At 43.5% G+C, this 19,437-nt stretch overlaps 1 protein-coding gene across 6 annotated transcripts in view; it reads left to right on the top strand.

The window, feature by feature from the left end:
• LAMA2 (laminin subunit alpha 2) overlaps positions 1 to 19,437 on the top strand; it is a 1,231,414-nt gene that overhangs the window by 999,166 nt on the left and 212,811 nt on the right. For all 6 annotated transcript variants that reach the window (XM_075339908.1, XM_075339907.1, XM_075339906.1 and 3 more), the window contains one exon: positions 16,723 to 16,885. In XM_075339908.1, the coding sequence (XP_075196023.1) occupies positions 16,723 to 16,885 (163 nt within the window). The remainder of the gene's footprint in view (positions 1 to 16,722; positions 16,886 to 19,437) is intronic.

Genomic DNA, 19,437 nt, shown 5'->3' with positions numbered 1-19,437 from the left:
TTTTATTGTCCTCTTATAATACTGCCTCAATGTTGTATAAAGTGACTTGAGATTGCTTCAATTGCCAGCTCAGATAGTGCATGCAGTCATTTACTAAACATTTTTATTTCTCTGACATTTATAGTTCTTGGTAAGCTTGTTCTTAAACACGGAGGATTGATATTCTTGCAAATACAAATGATTTTGCTTCCAAAAGCCATTGGAATAAAGAAAAGTTTTTAGATGCAAGTGACTTTCTAAATTTGGTCTTGTCCCTTTTATTCTTACAATTTCGTCCAGGTACATGTGGTCTAGATAAAGATTAATGGAATCATAGCAAATGTAATGGAAATACCGTGAAATAAAATTGCTGCAATAGAAAACATGTTACAATTTAGTGACACTGAGCACAAAAAGAGCAATTCCTTAATCGAATATTATCCGAATGGCCCTCTTTGCCATGGGAGCTGTCCAATAATAACATGCAAGGCTGCACAGAAATTTTTATTCCCTAGTCTTTGCCTTGCAGATGTATCAGCATACTGCAGTCTGTGACAGCAGATTATACAGTATATGTAGTGTGTCATCAGTCTGTGTTAGGCTCTATTCACATAAAATAAAAAGAATGGAAATTCTACCAGCTCACCGCTTCAAGGGAGAGGAATCGTTTAGTTGATATGGTGCACGACCCAAGCAAGTTCATCCATAAACAAAAAAAAAAACATTTAAATGCAGCACCATCAAAAATATAAAGTGTAAAATGTCTTATAAACTAGTAACAAAAAAAAATTATTCAATTAAACACCTGACCTGTGAATTTCTAGCCCTCTCGACACTGTTAATGAAGGCATAATTAAGAGCTGGAAAAGGGCTAAAAATGCGTGGGATTTGTGTTTAATTAAATAATGCTTATCACTTTTTTTAATAAACGTGAAGTTTTAACTTTTACGGTTTTGATGGTACTGGATTACATCCTCTGTTCACCTCACTTTTGACTACTACATTTAAGGCCTCCAACACACATCCATGCCGCTGGTACGTGTTTGATACGTTTTTGCACGTACCGGCGGCACGGAGACATGTACACCAATGCTACCCTATGGTAGCAGACACACACACGTAAAACCACACGGAACGTGTGTCCGTTTGTATGTGTGTGCATTTTCCAACACGCTGACATGTACGTTTTTCTCTGGCAGCACGGGTGTCACACGGCCCGCACCCATACCACATGGAAGTAGTGTGGATGCGGTCCCGTGTGACACGCACTGGAGAAAACTCACGTGTCAGAGAAAAAAATAACAAATCTTTACTCACCTTCTCCAGCCCTCCTGTCTCTGCCGCTGCTGTCACTTGCTGCCGACCGCCGCTCATTTTGCTCATTTAATATTCACTTCACTGTGGCCAGCAGCAGCAGCGGAGAGTTGGCAGGACCGGAGACCGAAGATCACTACCCTGGACAGCAGGAAGGACCACGTGAGTATGCAAATTACTGGTTCTCCGTGTGTTATCGCGGATAGCACACGGAGAACACACGAGGCCCGCACGTACCAGAGACACGTACTTACCTATACGCAACACGTAGGTAAAATACGCGTCTCGCGGCACGTGCGTGATTTTCACGTGAGTGTGGCAGAGGCCTAAACTTGAGCAGGACAGCTGAAAATATAATTGTCAACAGCATTACCTACATTTCACATGGATTGCCATCATGTTACGATTATCTCTCGGCGGTGAGACATTTGTGACGGTACTACTATTTAGTCTACTCTGGAGAATAATATTAAATGTACTTTGCTTTCTGTTGGCGCAGCAAGGGTTAATGTCAGTTTCTCCCTTGCTGCAAGTTGCTTAATTTGAGCCCAGCTGTGGCCACTCTCCTCATTCTTAAAAAGCCCCATCAGCCACCTCTTCCTTGCAGTTGATAGAATCCATTCTACCAAGTTCTGCTGTGGAGAGAGGGAGTCGGTTCGCAGCTACTCTTGAAAGTGTTGCTGTAAACTTCCGTTTTTTGTGGATCTACCCCTTGTCCTGTATTTTTTTCCCTGCTTTGGTTTTCCCCTGTAGCATTTGTTGTCTTATACCTCTGTGATTTGTTGCAGTGTGACTGAGTTTTTATCCCCCTCCCCCAATTGTCTATTTTTGGTGGGGTTACCGCTCTGATCCAGGTCCCCTCTTGGGTGGTGGGAGAGGGGGTACTAAACCAGGGCTGGTTAGGAGCAGGGCCAGAGGGCCGGCCCAGACGTCCTCACTAGAGATGAGCGAACCAGCCGCGGTTCGGCTCGAGTTTGGTTCGTCGAACGGAGGTCTCGTTCGAGTTCAGTTTGGCGAACGTTCGACGAACCGAACTCGAACCGCATAGGAAACAATGGCAGGCAATCACAAAAACATAAAAACACCTAGAAAACACCCTCAAAGGTATCCAAAAGGTGACAAACAACTCACAACACAACACAAACACATGGGAAAGTGACAAGGACATATACTCATGCGAAAACAAAAGAGCTGGACAAGGAAAAAGAGGAGGAGACACAGATATAGGCATGGCACGCCCTTCTAAAATCATGTAAAACACCACAAGGTGACTCCAAGCGGAGTTCTCCCTTTTTTCCAAAAATTGGGCCACACACACACACCCACCCCTTCAGGGGCAGCACTTGTGCCCCAGTTGTACACTTCACAGCTAGATTTGCATCAAGCACATTCAAAAATACGCCATCCTTTTCTGTCCTCAGGATTGCACCGGGGTAGGTAGCAAAGTCTTTGCTGAACCATGACTTTGGTCATCTTGGCTCCTTTTAAAAAAACACAGCAAGCAAGGGTTACTCCAAGCGGAGTCTCCTTTTTTTTCCAAATATTGGGCCCCACACACACCCACCCCTTCAGTGGCAGCACTTGTGCCCCAGTTGTACACTTCACAGGTAGATTTGCATCAAGCACATTCAAAAATATGCCATACTTAACCGTTCCCAGGAGGACACCGGGGTAGGTAGCAAAGTCTTTCCTGATCCCAGCTCTGTTCATCTTGGATCATTTTTAAAAACAATGTAAGCAAGGGTTACTCCAAGCGGAGTCTCCCTTTTTTTCCAAAAATTGGGCCCCACACACACCCACCCCTTCAGTGGAAGCACTTGTGCCCTAGTTGTACACTTCAAAGCTAGATTTGCATCAAGCACATTCAAAAATACACCATACTTAACCGTCCCCAGGAGGACACCGGGTTAGGTAGCTAAGTCTTTCCTGATCCCAGCTCTGTTCATCTTGGATCATTTTTAAAAACAATATAAGCAAGGGTTACTCCAAGCAGAGTCTCCCTTTTTTTCCAATAATTGGGCCCAACACACACCCACCCCTTCAGTAGAAGCACTTGTGCCCTAGTTGTACACTTCACAGCTAGATTTGCATCAAGCACATTCAAAAATACGCCATACTTAACCGTCCCTAGGAGGACACCGGGGTAGGTAGCAAAGTCTTTCCTGATCCCAGCTCTGTTCATCTTGCATCATTTTTAAAAACAATGTAAGCAAGGGTTACTCCAAGCGGTGTCTCCCTTTTTTCCAAAAATTGGGCCCCACACACACCCACCCCTTCAGTGGCAGCACTTGTGCCCCAGTTGTACACTTAACAGGTAGATTTGCATCAAGCACATTCAAAAATACGCCATACTTAACCGTCCCCAGGAGTACACTGGGGTAGGTAGCTAAGTCTTTCCTGATCCCAGCTCTGTTCATCTTGGATCATTTTTAAAAACAATATAAGCAAGGGTTACTCCAAGCAGAGTCTCCCTTTTTTTCCAAAAATTGGGCCCCACACACACCCACCCCTTCAGTGGAAGCACTTGTGCCCTAGTTGCAAACAGGATGTTTTGATTTGCATCAAGTACATTCCAAATCCACAAGCATTTACTCTCCCCAGGATGACACAGGAGTAGTAAATTCCTTGTGGATCCATGACTTGTCCATTTTGATGAACGTTAGTCTGTCCACATTGTCACTGGACAGACGCGTGTGCTTATCTGTCAGCACACACCCAGCAGCACTGAAGACACGTTCAGAGACAACGGTGGCAGCTGGACACGACAAAATCTCCAAGGCGTAAGTGGAGAGCTCTGGCCATTTTTTAAGATTTGAAGCCCAAAATGAGCAAGGCTCCATTTGCAAAGTCATGGCATCGATGTTCATTTGGAGATACTCCTGTATCATCCTTTCCAGCCGTTGACTATGTGTCAGACTTGTTGTCTCTGGTGGCCTTGCAAAGGAGGGTCTAAAAAAATTATGAAAAGATTCCATAAAATTGCTGTTGCCAGTAGCACCAGATACAGTGCTACTGGTACGGGTAGACTGTTGAAGATGACGAGACCATCCCATGTTTGTCAAGTTACAACTATGAGATTCACTCCCTGCACCTGCACGGTTGTTTGGTGGAAAAGCCGAGCTAAGATCGAGTAACAGCTTCTGCTGATACTCCTGCATACGTGCGTCCCTTTTTATGGCTGGAATTATGTCACAAAATTTGGACTTGTACCGGGGATCTAATAGTGTGGCAAGCCAGTAGTCATCATCACTTCTAATTTTGACAATATGAGGGTCATATTGGAGGTAGTGCAGCAAGAAGGCGCTCTTGTGTCTTGCGCAGCCATGCGGACCAAGTCCACGCTGTGTTTGTGGCATAGAGGTGCTAACCGTTCTTTCTTCCTCTGACATCTCCCCCCAACCTCTTTCAACTGAAATTTAACCAAGGTCTCCCTCATCCGCTGAGTCTTCCATGTCCATGGACAGTTCGTCCTCCATTTCTTCATGTTCTCCTGCACCTTCCTCAACATTTCGCCTGCTACCATGCGCCCTTGTTGATCCCTGTCCCCCATGGTCCCATGCCTGCCGCGTTGGTGATGATGAACGTCTGGACCTTGGTGATGTTGTTGTGTCTTGCGCATATGAATCCTCCTGTAGTTCCTCCCCTTCCTGTTGTTCCACCCCCTGACTCCGAATAGTGTTTAGCGTGTGCTCCAGCATGTAAATGACTGGAATTGTCATGCTGATAATGGCATTGTCAGCGCTAAACATATTCGTCGCCATGTCGAAACTGTGCAGAAGGGTGCATAGGTCCTTGATCTGAGACCACTCCATCAGGGTGTTCTGCCCCACCTCTGCATCTCGTTGGCCCAGGCTATACGTCATGACGTATTGCACCAGGGCTCGGCGGTGCTGCCACAGTCGCTGTAACATGTGGAGAGTCGAATTCCAGCGTGTCGCCACATCGCATTTCAGGCGATGAACCGGCAGGCCGAAAGACTTCTGGAGCGATGCAAGTCGCTCAGCTGCGGTGGTTGAATGGCGGAAGTGAGCAGACCGTTTTCATGCCCTGTTCAGAAGGCGATCTAGGCGGGGATAGTGTGTTAAAAATTGCTGGACAAGAAGGTTCAACACGTGAGCCATACAAGGCACGTGTCACCTTGCCCAGGCGAAGGGCCACACCCAAGTTTGCAGCACTGTCGCACACGGCCTTACCAGGCTGCAGGTTGAGTGGAGACAACCATTTATTAAACTCAGTCTCCAGAGCTGCCCACAACTCATCCGCTGTGTGACTCCTATTTCCAAGACATGTCAAGCTAAAGACCGCCTGATGCCATTGCGCTCTGCTGCCAGCATAGTAATGAGGGGTGCGTGATTCCTTCTGAGCAGTGAGAACGCTGGTGGCCTGACCAGGCAGGCTTGGGGCGGAGGTGGAGGACCCAGATGAAGTGGAGGAGGCAGAAGCTGTGGAGGAACTTGGACAGACAGAGGATTGACACACAAGTCGTGGGGACGGCAAGACTTGTGCAGCAGACCCTTCACCATCTATCACCATAGTTACCCTGTGCCCAGTCAGCGACATGTAACGTCCCTGTCCATGCTTACTGGTCCAAGTATCGGTGGTGAAATGCACCCGTTCACACACAGAGTTTCTCAAGGAAGCGGTGATGTTGTGTGCGACATGCTGGTGTAGCGCGGGCACACCTTTCTTAGAGAAGTAGTACCGACTGGGCATCTGGTACTGGGGCACAGCGACAGACATAAGGTCTCTAAAATCCTGTGTGTCCACCAGGCGGAAAGGCAGCATTTCCATAGCCAAGACCTTACAGAGGGATAATGTCAACCTCTTAGCTTTGTCATGGGTCGCAGGAAATGGCCTTTTATTTGTCCACATCTGAGGGACAGAGATCTGGCTGCTGTGTGTAGACAGTGTTGAGTAGGGTGTCCCTGGAAAAATGCAGGTTTGTGAGGAAAGTGCAGGCATAGACATGATGTTGCCTTCATCCAACGTTGGTGCTATCGATGTCTGAGAGAGCTGTACACACGCACTTGTTTCCCCTTCCAAACCAACTGACGACCTACCAAGCAAACTGCCTGTTGCGGTTACAGTGGTGGAAGTTGTGCGTGGAAAACCAGGTGTGACAGCTGTCTTCACAGTCCTAGAAGATGAAGAGCGCGCGGATGCACTGGAAGTGGCAGGCGGTGGATGGTTCTCTCCGCTAGGCCGCATTGCAGCACGGTGAGCTTCCCACTGGGACATATGATATTTATTCATGTGACGATTCATGGAAGAAGTTGTCAAACTGCTGAGGTTTTGCCCTCTACTAACAGAATCACGACAAATTTTACAGATCACATAATTTGGGCGATCTTTTGCTATGTCAAAAAAGGACCAGGCTAGGCAAGGCTTAGAGGGCATGCGACCTGCTGATCCACCCCGACTAGTGCTCAGAGGCAGAGTGGTGGCTGAGGATGCAGTTGTAGACGTGCTACCAGTGCTCCGACTCTGTCCAGGAAGGCACAAGGTAACTTCGTCGTCGGTTGCATCCTCCTTCACCGCCTCTGTTGACCTCCTCGAGTGCCTGACTGTGGGTTGACAGTAGGTGGGATCTAGAACTTCCTCATCAATTGTTGTGTTTGCACTCCCCTCACCCTCAGAACGAGCCTCTTCTTGCCCTGACCGAATATTTAAGTTGTCATCCCAATCTGGTATCTGCGTCTCATCGTCATCAGTGTGTTCCTCATTGTCTATAACAACAGGTGATACAGTTTGTGAAAAAGGGTCAACATTATGCTCAGAAACTTGGTCCTCACGGCCTGAATCAGAGTCACAAAGGTTCTGGGCATCACTGCAGACCATTTCCTGTTCTGTACTCACTGTAGCTTGGGAGCAGACCTCTGATTCCCAGGCTATAGTGTGACTGAACAGCTCTGCAGACTCAGCCATCTCAGTTCCACCATACTCTGCAGGGCGGATGGAGACTTCAGAGCTGGGAGAATACAAGTGTGATTGTCTGACAACTCAGAAGTCTGGTGTTTTTTGGATGCGGTAGTTAAGATGGCGGAGAGGGCACTTGTTGGACCACTTGAGATCCATTCAAGCATTTTCCTTTTTTGGCCATCATCTACATTTGTTCCAGTTGTTCGTGTCCGTAAAAAAGGGAGCACATCGGATTGTCCACGGTAAGTAGTAGACATCTTACTTTTCCTGGAAGATGGTCTATCTTCAGCAGATGTTAATGGAGCTTTGCCACCTTCCCCACGGACAAACCCTTTTTTTCCTTTTCCAACACGCCTCTTCCCCTTTCCACCAGCATCTGTCATTTTGCCACTCATTTTGATTGCGACAAGATTGTGCACTTAAAATGTGGTAGTAAAAATTGAGAGGTGGTGTAGATTTCAGCGGTGGTCTAGCTTTATTAACAGCAGAATAAACAACAATAATTATCCCTGACAATGCCACTACGGCCCTTAAACTGGCAGCATAGTTTGCTAGTATAATGGCTTAGTAACAAATGAGTTTGAGTGTGCAATGCAGGCAGATGTGCTGCAAATATCTTTGCACTAGTGGGACAATACAGAAGTCCAACAGCCACGTTTAGGATGCCACTAAATTTCCTCAGTGTTTGCTAGTATAATGGCTTAGTAACAATGAGTTTGAGTGTGCAATGCAGGCAGACGTGCTGCAAATATCTTTGCACTAATGGGACAATACAGAAGTCCAACAGCCACTTTTAGGATGCCACTAAGTTTACTCAGTGTTTGCTAGTATAATGGCTTAGTAACAATGAGTTTGAGTGTGCAATGCAGGTAGACGTGCTGCAAATATCTTTGCACTAGTGGGACAATACAGAAGTCCAACAGCCACTTTTAGGATGTCACTAAGTTTCCTCAGTGTTTGCTAGTATAATGGCTTAGTAACAAATGAGTTTGAGTGTGCAATGCAGGCAGACGTGCTGCAAATATCTTTGCACTAGTGGGACAATACAGAAGTCCAACAGCCACTTTTAGGATGCCACTAAGTTTACTCAGTGTTTGCTAGTATAATGGCTTAGTAACAATGAGTTTGAGTGTGCAAAGGGCAGGAGGGTACAGTGGCAGGGTTGTGGGTCTGGGTAGAGGAAAGGAAGCCTCCCTTTCTATCCCTCCTAATAGGGAAATGCAGCGAGGAAATCCCTGACCTTAGCTACATAGACACTGTCATCTTGTGTAGCTGTTAAAATCTGTTTTCACGGCCCTGACTGTCACCTATGGCTCTGACCCTGCCGGTATTAGCCCTTACAAGGGCTGAAAGAAACTTCTATCCCTATTCTGTATAGCGCTGTGTATGGAGCGTACACAGCAGTATCGGAGACAGGAGCTACGCCAGCGGTGACTGACACCAAGACGCAGAAGGCAGATAATGGCGTGCTGGAGGAAAATGTCCGGTTTATAATGCAGGGACATGTGACATGGACATCCTATCAGACATGCCGTTGCTTCTCTGGCTAAAAGGCCACTTAGCTGTGTGTGTGTCTGGGATTGGCTGACATGCTGGCCCGCCCCACTACACGCGCGCGCTTAGGGAAGGAAGACAAGGAAAAAAAATAAAAATATGGTGATCGCCATTATCCAAACAGCAGTGATCTGAATGCGCTGTTCCCGCACACTATACACTGAAATTTCATAATAGTGTGAGTCACAGAGTGACTTACACTATTACAGTGGAAAGCCAGCTAGTAATTAGCTTGTCTTTTTGCTGCTAGAACCGTTCTCGAACGTATCTAGAACTATCGAGCTTTAGCAAAAAGCTCGAGTTCTAGTTCGATCTAGAACAGCCCCCAAAATCACTCGAGCCGTGAACTGGAGAATCTCGAACCGCAAACCGCACTCAACTCTAGTCCTCACCTTCAGAGGTAATTCTGGCATCAGGGACAGCTAGGGCCTCCCTAGCCTGAGGGGTCAGTCCAGGAGCTCTTATTCCCCAGTTACCTCCATTCCTTCCCGTGATACATTACAGAGAAAACTGTCCATTATCCCAAAAGCCGGATTCCATGGTCTTTGCTGCAGAGATCCCAAGGCAGAGGATTAGCTGCAAATGAGCAAATTAAAGAAAAATAGCAACCTAGATGAGTAAGAACCAAAGAGTCAGAGAAAACGTCAGATGTGGATTCTAGTCAGAAATATCCAAGTTAGAGTCCAGGAGACAGAATCGTTCCAAGAGGCTCTATTTCCACCATTTTGCAATCCCATTTCTTTGATCTGTACTAGGAACAGCAAACCAGAAGTCATGTAGAGGATGGATGTGGTACAAAATGTATGTAAATGAAAGAGAAAAACCCTATTAACTATAATTGGGTCCATAATTTACTGGGACAATAGAACAACATATGTTTTAGTCAAGCATTTGGAGGTTAATCCAAGGGAAATTTTAAAGGAAGAGACTGACAATAAAAATCACTGACATAGGGCAAATTATGAAATTTAAATAGGATACAAAGACTATCAACTAGCTATTGAACTTGTCTGCTGATTGGTCCACTGGTCATCGTCTCTAATTAATCTTAGCATTACCCCCTAATTGTTCAAAACAGCTATTAGTGTCCTTGGCTGAGAAATGTATGTGCTGGCTAGTGTCTCTGTCACTGATCCTGACTGGAACTATCAGACCTAAAATTGGTACTGATGAATTTGTTTAAAGTGTAACTGGCTATATTTTAAGACTTTTTTTATCCAGTTGAAAAAAATTGTGTAATTTACACCTGTCAAACACATTACAAATGTAGTACTCCTAGCACATACATTTCCATTAAAGCTTAAGCACAATGTAAGATGGTCACTGTAAAAATCCTAGGGGGAGATATGTTTCACTGAGGTTGATAGCCTCAGGGATGTAAACTTGTGAGAAGTCTCCAGCAGGTCAAATGCTGAGAGGTTTAACCTAAGACAATGACAGAGAGAGGTGGGATGGCTGTTCACATATCTCCACCCTAGGGCATGCTACAGGAGATAAAATTGAGACCTGTGGATTCAGCCTGTGGTCTATTTATATGGAGGTATGAAGACCTCCACCTGAGTGCTCGTGCTAAAAGTGTCAAATATTTACCTGAGTGGGCAGACCCCACAGCAGTAGATGGACTGTTAAGTTGTGCTGGTTCCTTTATGATAGATAAAGGCTGTTTTGAGTTTATTTTTCATTGGTCTACGAAGCCTAAATTAACCAGATGAAATTAAAGCAAAACCATCCCTGTGATTACCTCGACTCACAGCCTAGCGAGATAAACTTCCATAATGCATACATATTAGACTTTACAGGTGTATATACTGAATTTGCTCAATACACAAAAGTTAATTTTGTCATATCTGATTAAAATCAGCTTGGGAGCTGAGGAACTACCAGCAGCACCCCAGCAATATAGTATTTTACAATATTATTATACAGTAAAATTCCTTTATACTTATACTTTAGAGATTTTTTTCTTTATTCTCCAATAAGTTTCTGTCACTGTTACCGTCCAACCATAGAGTAACAGAATTTCGGTTTGTTGTTATTATGGAGAAATTGTGATTTTCATGCCTCATTTTTAGCATGCTTTTCTGAAGTGCAGTTTTATTTACTGCATCTGTGTGAATAATGATCTGATACTATCCACTTGTAACTGTTCAATCTTAATAAACATTTCACGCAAGAAATAATAACTGAAAAAATGAACACATCAAAAACACACAGTAATGTAGAGCCCACTTTGCTGACAAAATATATGACCAGCCGCAGCAAGTGGAGAGATAAATTGTGAAATAATCCTTCATTCTGTGTATCATTACGGGCCTCATTTTTAATTAATTCTTGATTATAGATCTTCTTGAACTGGAACACAGCAAAATCCAGTTCTTGGTAGAGTTATGTGATCCAATTAAATAACAAAATAATTTATAGTTAACTAACAAGCTTAGTTCTAAGCTGTGTTCCTCTATGGAGTATGTGCATTATTTTCTAAATATGGACTTTGCAAAGAAAATGAGGCCTTTAAATGTCATAGTTAGCATTACCAAAATGTTACAAAAAGAGTCACACTCCATACAACTCTGGTCATGTATTTTTTCTATTCATACTGTTGTGTTGACTAATATGAAACAAAGGCATAAAAAAATATTTTAATAAACACTATGTTATTTAATGTAATCAGGGGCGTAACGACTGCGGTCGCAGAGGTTGCCATCGCGAGTGGGCCTGCAGATCAGCAGCCGGCTCCTCTCTATGACCCGGCCAGTATGAGTCAGGGAGTGGCCCCCCTCACCAGTCATTGCACACTGCAATAATGAAGCATCAAGCAGCGCATGCCGCTCAATGCATTATCATTTTCCCCTGTGCCTGTGCTCTACGTTGCAGTGCAGTCGAGGGCGGTGATGTCACCACTGTGCGACTGCACTTCAGCCTGTGCTGAGATCGCAAAGCGCAGTATGGGAGGATGCTGACCGGAGCAACGGGGGAACGAGAAGAGAGGTGAGGACAGAGCAGCATGAGAATGAGGAGAGGTGAGGACTTGTTGTTTGTTTTTTTTTAATCAGTGAGTACACGGTGGCCAAAGCCCTATGGGGCAGCATTATGATATATGGAGGACTATGGGGGCTACTTTATACATGGACTATGGGGGTGCATTATAATATATGGAGGACTATGTGGTGCAGTATAGTATATGGAGTACTATGGGGTGAATTATAATGCATGAAGGACTATGGGAGTTGAATTATAGTAATTGGAGGGCTGGAAGGGCTACTTTATACATGGAGGACTATGGGGAAGGCATTATAATACGTGGAGGACTATGGGGGTGCATTCTAATATATGAAGGGTTATGTTGGACACTTTCTACTATCTGGAAGGCTATGTGGGGGCCATTATTGTATTTGGAGAACTGTATACGAGGGGGGACAAAGACACAGGCTTGGGATGGGAATTTTTTTCGCTGAGGGAATAAAGCTCTTCCCCTCAGCACCCAGCTTTCTCGTGCTCTGCTATACATATTCTCTCAGCACCCAGATTTCCCTTTCTCTGATATGGGAAAGTTGGGTGCTGAGGGAAAGATGTATAGCAGAGCATGGGGAAGCTGGCTGCCGAGGACAAGATGGATATCAGAACATAGGAAAGCCTGGGTGCTGATAGAGGGATTTCAGATCATGGGAAACCTGGGTGCTGAGGAAAAGAGCTAAGTGTCGGTGTCATTATCTCATACCCCGAGTGTTGGGGTCATTATCCTGTACCCCGAGTGTCGGTGGAGGGGGGGGGCAGGTCCAAACATTGCACCTGGGCCCATCAAACTTTACCACAAATGTAATTATGGATTGTTTAAGCACCATTGTCCTTGTGTTATATTGAGGGTACAAGAATAAGTTGTACAGGACCATCATACCTCACCCACATAATCTTCCGGACTCTACCATTTTTGATTGTATATGTGGGCATACAATATTTTTGTAGAAAAAGGAACATGTTTTCTTCTACAAAGTTATTTCTTTAATTTTGTGCCACATGAAGGCACCACATATGGCACGTTGAGCCATCGGGACTCAAAATGTCCATATACTGTATCTTGTAAAGGGATAAGGAGTGAAAGCTTTGTATCTATACTGTGATTATTAGAGAAGAGTGAATATTAAAGTAGTCAGGTTCATATTATGTTACCTGAATATCTGAATTATTCATCACGAATAATGAACCTAATGCAAGTCAATGGGGAATCTAAGCATTTTTCTGGGAAATCTTCAAGAAAAATGCTTAGGTTCCCCAATGTCTTGAATTTAAAAGCAATGTAGAAGTTCTCACAGAATTGTTATTTTATTGTTCATTTGATTCCGAAGTGCAGAATTATGTAACTTTCTAAAGAATCCTCCCCTCTCTTTTCTCAGTGTTAGGTCTCACTCACTCGAGCATTCACTGCAATGTCATACTATGGGGTAGTTTTTTTTCTCATGCTGATTCAGCATGAGAAAAAAATTGCAGCATGCTACGAGTGGCAGTATATATAGGTGAGGACGTAACCATTCAAGTCAGTGGATGCATGGAAAAGTTTGGACTGAACTCGAATGTCATTTAAGTGCAGTCCAAATTATGCCGGTACAGACAATGGAGGATATGGAGAAATTATGTTCTCAGTCTTCTCCGCACCTGTGATCCGATTTTCAGATGCCAGAGAATTGTATCACAGTATAATGACACTCAGCTCACTCTCAAAGCAGAGTTTGAGCCACACGTCATTAACATAATTGAGCCGATTCTCTCACTTGATACAATATACAGCCATATGACCCCAGCCTTCAAGATTTCAAGAGTTAGAAGGAAGGGGTTGTACACAGATCTCCACAGTGAAAACATGGGGATGCCAGCTACAGTATTAGAGGAGGGGGTAGAGAAAACAGTAAAGATGAGCAGACTCGCAAATACCCGGGACCAACTGGTTCTTGTTCACTTTTTAAAAAAATCCAGATCTGGTCTGGAATCTGCCCCATATAAGTCTATGGGGATCAGAATCTGGAGATTAACAATGGGGGTAGAAGGGATAGAGGAATGGGAGCAAGAGCGCTGTACTTATCAAGGCTCTGGCATAGCTGTACGTTGCTCCCAGGCCTCACATTAATTTCTTGGGCTGCTAATTAAAGTCAGATGCGCAGTCAGATGCACCCCCACCCTGAGTGGCAATGTGTCAGCTGACTGCATCCAATCACAGGCGCCAGGATGGCTTGTGGGTGGTGAAAGCAGTTTAAGAGAAGTAGCCCGTACATTCTAGAATCTACCGTGAGCCTAGAATGTATGGGCTCCTTTCAGGTTAATGGGCATGACTCGCTTGGTTGGTGGGCATCACAATGCTTCCTCTAGTCCACTATGATCATGCAAGAGGGCTTTGCGACAAGCCCGGCGCTTTACCCAGCTCTTCCGATTGCCCTGGTGTGGTGACAATTGGGGTAATGAGGGGTTAATAACAGCCCACAGCTGTCACTAAGCCCTAGATTAGTAATGGAGGTGTCTATGACACCACATCACTGATCTGTAAGTGAAAGTAAACAAACACAGACATCAAAAAATCCTTTATTTGGAACAAAATACAAAACCTACCCTCTTTCACCACTTTATTAACCCCAAAACAGCCCTGAGGTCTGACGTAATCCACACAAGGTACTACAACGATTCAGCTCTGCTGCATCCAAGCCACAGCGAGCGGCCATAGAGAATGACTGCCCGATATGAGTGCAGAGAATGAATGAGCTGTGCAATGAGTGGTGATGTCACTCAGGTCATATGCAGTCACAGCTGGAGGTTCCTTCGGCCACTTGTGAATGTAGGTAACCTGACCTCAGGTGAGGTCACTGAGTTCACAGACCTGCATCTCCTAGCAGAAAAGTGCAGTTTTGTTTGCCAAGAGTTGCAGATTTAGTGATGAAATTTTTACACCATATTTTTGCACCCAATCTACACCTCCTGGCAAAAAAACGCATTTTTTATGCATTTTTTGCCGCAGTTTTCTGCCAGGAGGTGCACATTTGGTGCTGAAATCACCTGCACTAGATTTCTGCACGAAATGTGTACCTCCTGGCAGAAAAAAAAACATTTTTTTGCATTTTTGTGCCATGGGATGCAAATTTGGTGATGACATTTTTACACCATATCCCTGCACCAAATCTATACCTCCTGGCAAAAATGCACTTTTATTTTATGCAATTTTAGTGCCACGGTTTTTGCTGTGATTTTTGCCTTGGTTTTCTGCTAGGAGATGCATATTTTGTGCTGAAATAGTCTGCACCAAATCTCTGCACAAAATTTGCAACTCCTGGCAGAAAAAAAACAAGTTTTTTTGCATTTTTGGGCCATGGGATGCAAATTTTGTGTTAAACATTTTACGCCATATTCCTGTACCCAATCTACACCTCCTGGCAAAGAAAGTGCATTTTTTATGCATTTTTTGCTGCAGTTTTTGCGATTTAAATAAATAATTATAAAACCGACGTTCGGTCCCCCCCAATTTTGATACCCAGGCATGATAAAACCCGCCAGCTGTGGCTAGATTCTCAGGCTGGGGAGGGCCATGGATATTGGCCGCCTCCCCAGCCTAAAAATAGCAATCTGTAGCTGCTGAGATTGTCACATCCATTAAATGCGACTAGCCCGATGCTTTACCTAGCTCTTCCCAATTGCCCTGATGCAGTGGCAATCAGGGTAATGAGTGGTTAATAACAGCCCACAGCTGTCACTAAGCCTTAGGTTAGTGATGGCAGGCGTCTATGACACCCGCATCACTAATTTGTAAGGGAAACTAAACAAACACAGACAGCGAAAAAAACCTTTATTTGAAATAAAATACAGAAAAGCACGCTCTTTCACCACTTTACTAACCCCAATACACCCTGCAGGTCCAACATAATCTACACAAGTTTCCACAGTGATTTCATCACTGCTAAATCTCAGTCACAGCGCGTAGCCATAGAGCATGACTTGCTTGCTGTGAGTGCATAGAATGAATGAGCCGCGATGAGTGATGACTGATTGCAGGTAGACACTGTCACACAGGCTGGGGGCACGTCTGACTGCAATCACAGAGGCCAGAATGGCTAGTCGGAGGGGCAGGGAAAGCAGTGCATATGTATGAGCATTAATAATGCTGCACAGGGAGGCCGCAGTAGCAGCGTACAGCCACGTGGAAGCCTTGGTAAGTACGAAGTGCTCACTTCAATCTTATTTTCTTTACTTTTCCTTTATTTTTCTCGAGTGCCTGATCCTGATCAAACAGCCGGAATCCCAGGCCCAGTACTCGGGCAACTTTGAAACCGCGCAAGATCCGGACTGTTACAGTCCGGGTCAGCCGATCCCTAGAAACAGATTGTAAATTAGGTAGGACTCAAGAGGAAATAAATAATAAATAGAAGCTCTGCTGGTATATGAGCAGTCAAGACCGCAACAGTTTAGATATACATAGGCCTCACATCCACCCTATATTACAATGAGGCACACTCCCAAAAGAGAAAAATCTGAGACCAGGATCAAGCTGGAAACTGCATATTTGGGGACCTGACAATGAGTGAAGTAAAGAAGCTACAGTACTAGTGCCATTTTATTAACGAATGGTAACCACTAACATATAAAATTATTTTTTTTCCATGTCAAAGTTGTCTAGTATCTTCAATAAGATATAAATTCCACTTTCTATAATGCATCTGGTAAAAACTATGCCTCAGGGTCACAGTACAGCATGATGTGTCATTGTGACCTTAACTATTGTATTATTTAAATCCTACACCACTTGTTATATTTTCTCTTTCGGCCAGCTGTTGGCAGCAACATGTGTTCCCCGCAAGAGAGTGCATCTTTTCTCAATGTGTTGCTTTCAAGTAATCAGTGCTGAACCTGCTCTGCACCCCTATCTCTGAGCGCCTGTGGTATATTAATATATTCTGTATCATCTAACTTTTATACTACCTGCAGACATATATGACAAAGCTGTAAAGCTGAACGAAACGCTGGGTATACAAAACAAAACACAGGACAAAAGTTTTCAAGAGCTACAGAAGGATGTTGACAAGATGATGGCAGAGCTCAGGAGAAGAATGTTTAAGAACCAGGATAAAGCAGCTGCAGATGAGCTAAAGTAAGGAAAAATTGTATTGTATTATATTATTGTAAGAAATCTTTCACAATGTAGCTTTCCATTGTTTTAATAATTTATTTTTTGTGTAGCAATATTAAAAACAAGGTTCTTATAAAATATAAGTAAGGCCGTATGTTTTAGACCATGTTGAGAATATGGTAAATACGTTTGAATGGGACTTTCTATAGTTTCTGTTAAGGAGTAGTGCACTATATATTTTTTATGCATAAAGCTTATTAAATATAAATTGCCTCTATTGTAGTATATTAAGCCAACCTTCAAATTAAAAACGCAATGTGAGAAGTGGCACTTTACACAAGACTTTGCAGACTTAAAGATAAGAAGATCAATGCGCAGACGGTCAACATTGAGTCGAATGCCCTAAAAAGTTCCAAGTTCCACTTCATACACTGTTGAAGACTCAAGAAGCCAGCTAATGATGTTTTGTGAGGCTGCATGGTCTTCCTCATAATTCAGAACAGCTATGACATTGCTTGGTCTAGCAAAGCCCATCAGAAAAATGATCAAACCTTGTTTAAAAAAAAAATCAGGGAATCTAGTGGTCAATTAAGGGTGATTTTAGGCTACAGTGTTATAGCTCAGCAGTCAAGACAAGAAGACAATTACTAAAACATTTGCCAAATACTCTAGTCAATAATATGTAGAACATTGATTATACCATGACAGTAGTAGTCTACAATACAACGTTTCAATCAATGGGGGAGAGATGAGTGGATCTGACAAAATTCAAAATGGCCAAATTACATCAATTTTATTGGCACATTTGATTTGCAGTTAAGTTATTCCTAACAAATTGAATGTTCCCTATTATGCTCTACAGTCTCTTTAGACTCCAGAGTATAATAAAGATTAGGTGTAAAAAGAAAGACATCATACTCACCTCCTTACTTGCTGCCTGGTTCTCCACAAGCTTAATGATTATAAAGCTAGAACTTCTGGCTGTGGGCTCCTGGAGGTCACCATGCATGCTTATTTCCTCTGGCATCTGCTTCCAGTCAGATGTCACAGCCTAGAGTGAACACTTAGCCTAAGATGCAATGTGACAGAGGTGTAGAGAACCGGGAAGAGCGGGGGTGGCTGGAAAAGAGAACAATGAGATAAGAATGTTTTCCTTTTTGATTATAAAAATATTTCACATTCACCTCACTGCTCACATCTCTGTCTGCCTATGCTGCTTCCTGCCTGCTGTCCGATTGTCCATGCCTCCATCATGCCACATCTTCAGCTCAGTGTTAACTTTAGGCAGGGATATCGGCTGTGAGCAGGTCCCAGAGGTCATACGTGCAGTTAACCCAAGGGGCCTGCTTATGACCAGACGTCCCGGCCTACACAGGACATTAAGCTGTTACTCCAATTCTCAGTGCCTTATTATTTTACATGTCCAGTATTCACTCTGGGCTGTGATTATCGGCCACAACCAGACCCCAGAGGTCACTGCGCATTGAGCAAATTACAAACAAATCTGTATTCTCAAATATTGAAGATTTCTATAAATTTTAGTGGAATTCAATATCTAATAGTACCCATGCAATATCATATTTCTCTATTGTTAACTCCTTGAATTGTACATTTTAGTTACTTTGTCATAGAGATTAATTTTAAGTGTTTATTTTGGGGGTAAAAACTTCACATTTGGACACTCCAAAAAAATACCCTAGTTCTAGACCAGACCAAGGGTCTCAAACTTGGCTTGGTATAAAGGCCGCACATATAAAAAAAACAATTTGGGGGGCCACATTGATTGCAGATGTGACATTTTTTTATTGGTCACCATATTTTTTTTTCTCTACACCTTTGGATCACTGTTATTGAACATTTTTTTGCTTGTTTATTACAATAAATGTACACTTTTTTGTTAAAAATATATCCACACACACATTTTTCATGGTGAAAAAAAATTAATATTTTATTGTTTTCGTTTACATTTTATCCCTTTCTTGTAAGTAATATAGTTTTACAATAAGCACCATAAAGTAATTTCGGCCAGCATCTTTTAGTAATTTCCCCCATCCTTTTTCCCTTGTTGAAGTAATGTACTCATCCTTGTCCCCATTTTGTAGTAATGTACCCATCTTATCCCCATCCTGTATTAATGTGCCCATCCTTTAGTAATGTGCTCCATCCTTGTACCCATCCTGTAGATATGTGGCCATCTTTTACTATTGTGCCCATCCTTTCCCATTTAACAAATGTGACCCATCCTTGTCCCCATCCTGTAGTAATGTCCCCATCTTTTAGTAATGTGCCCATCCTGAATTAATGTGCCCATCCTGTAGTAATGTGCCCCATCCTTGTATCCATCCTGTAGTAATATGACCATCCTGTAGTAATGTGCCCATCCTTGTCCCCTTTTACAAATGTGCCCCAGCCTTGTAACCATCCTGTAGTGATGTGCCCATGGTTTTCACCTTTTTGAAATGTGCCCCATCCTTGTCCACATCCTGTAGTAATGTGGCGATCCTGTAGTAATGTGCCCAACCTTGTCTCTTTTTACTAATGTGCCCCATTCTTGTCCCTATCCTGTAGTAATG

Source organism: Anomaloglossus baeobatrachus, chromosome 3 (genome assembly GCF_048569485.1).
Source record: "Anomaloglossus baeobatrachus isolate aAnoBae1 chromosome 3, aAnoBae1.hap1, whole genome shotgun sequence".
Classification (NCBI taxonomy): Eukaryota; Metazoa; Chordata; class Amphibia; order Anura; family Aromobatidae; genus Anomaloglossus; species Anomaloglossus baeobatrachus.
Note: the sequence above shows the minus strand (reverse complement) of the source record. Positions and strands in the feature narration are given on the sequence as shown.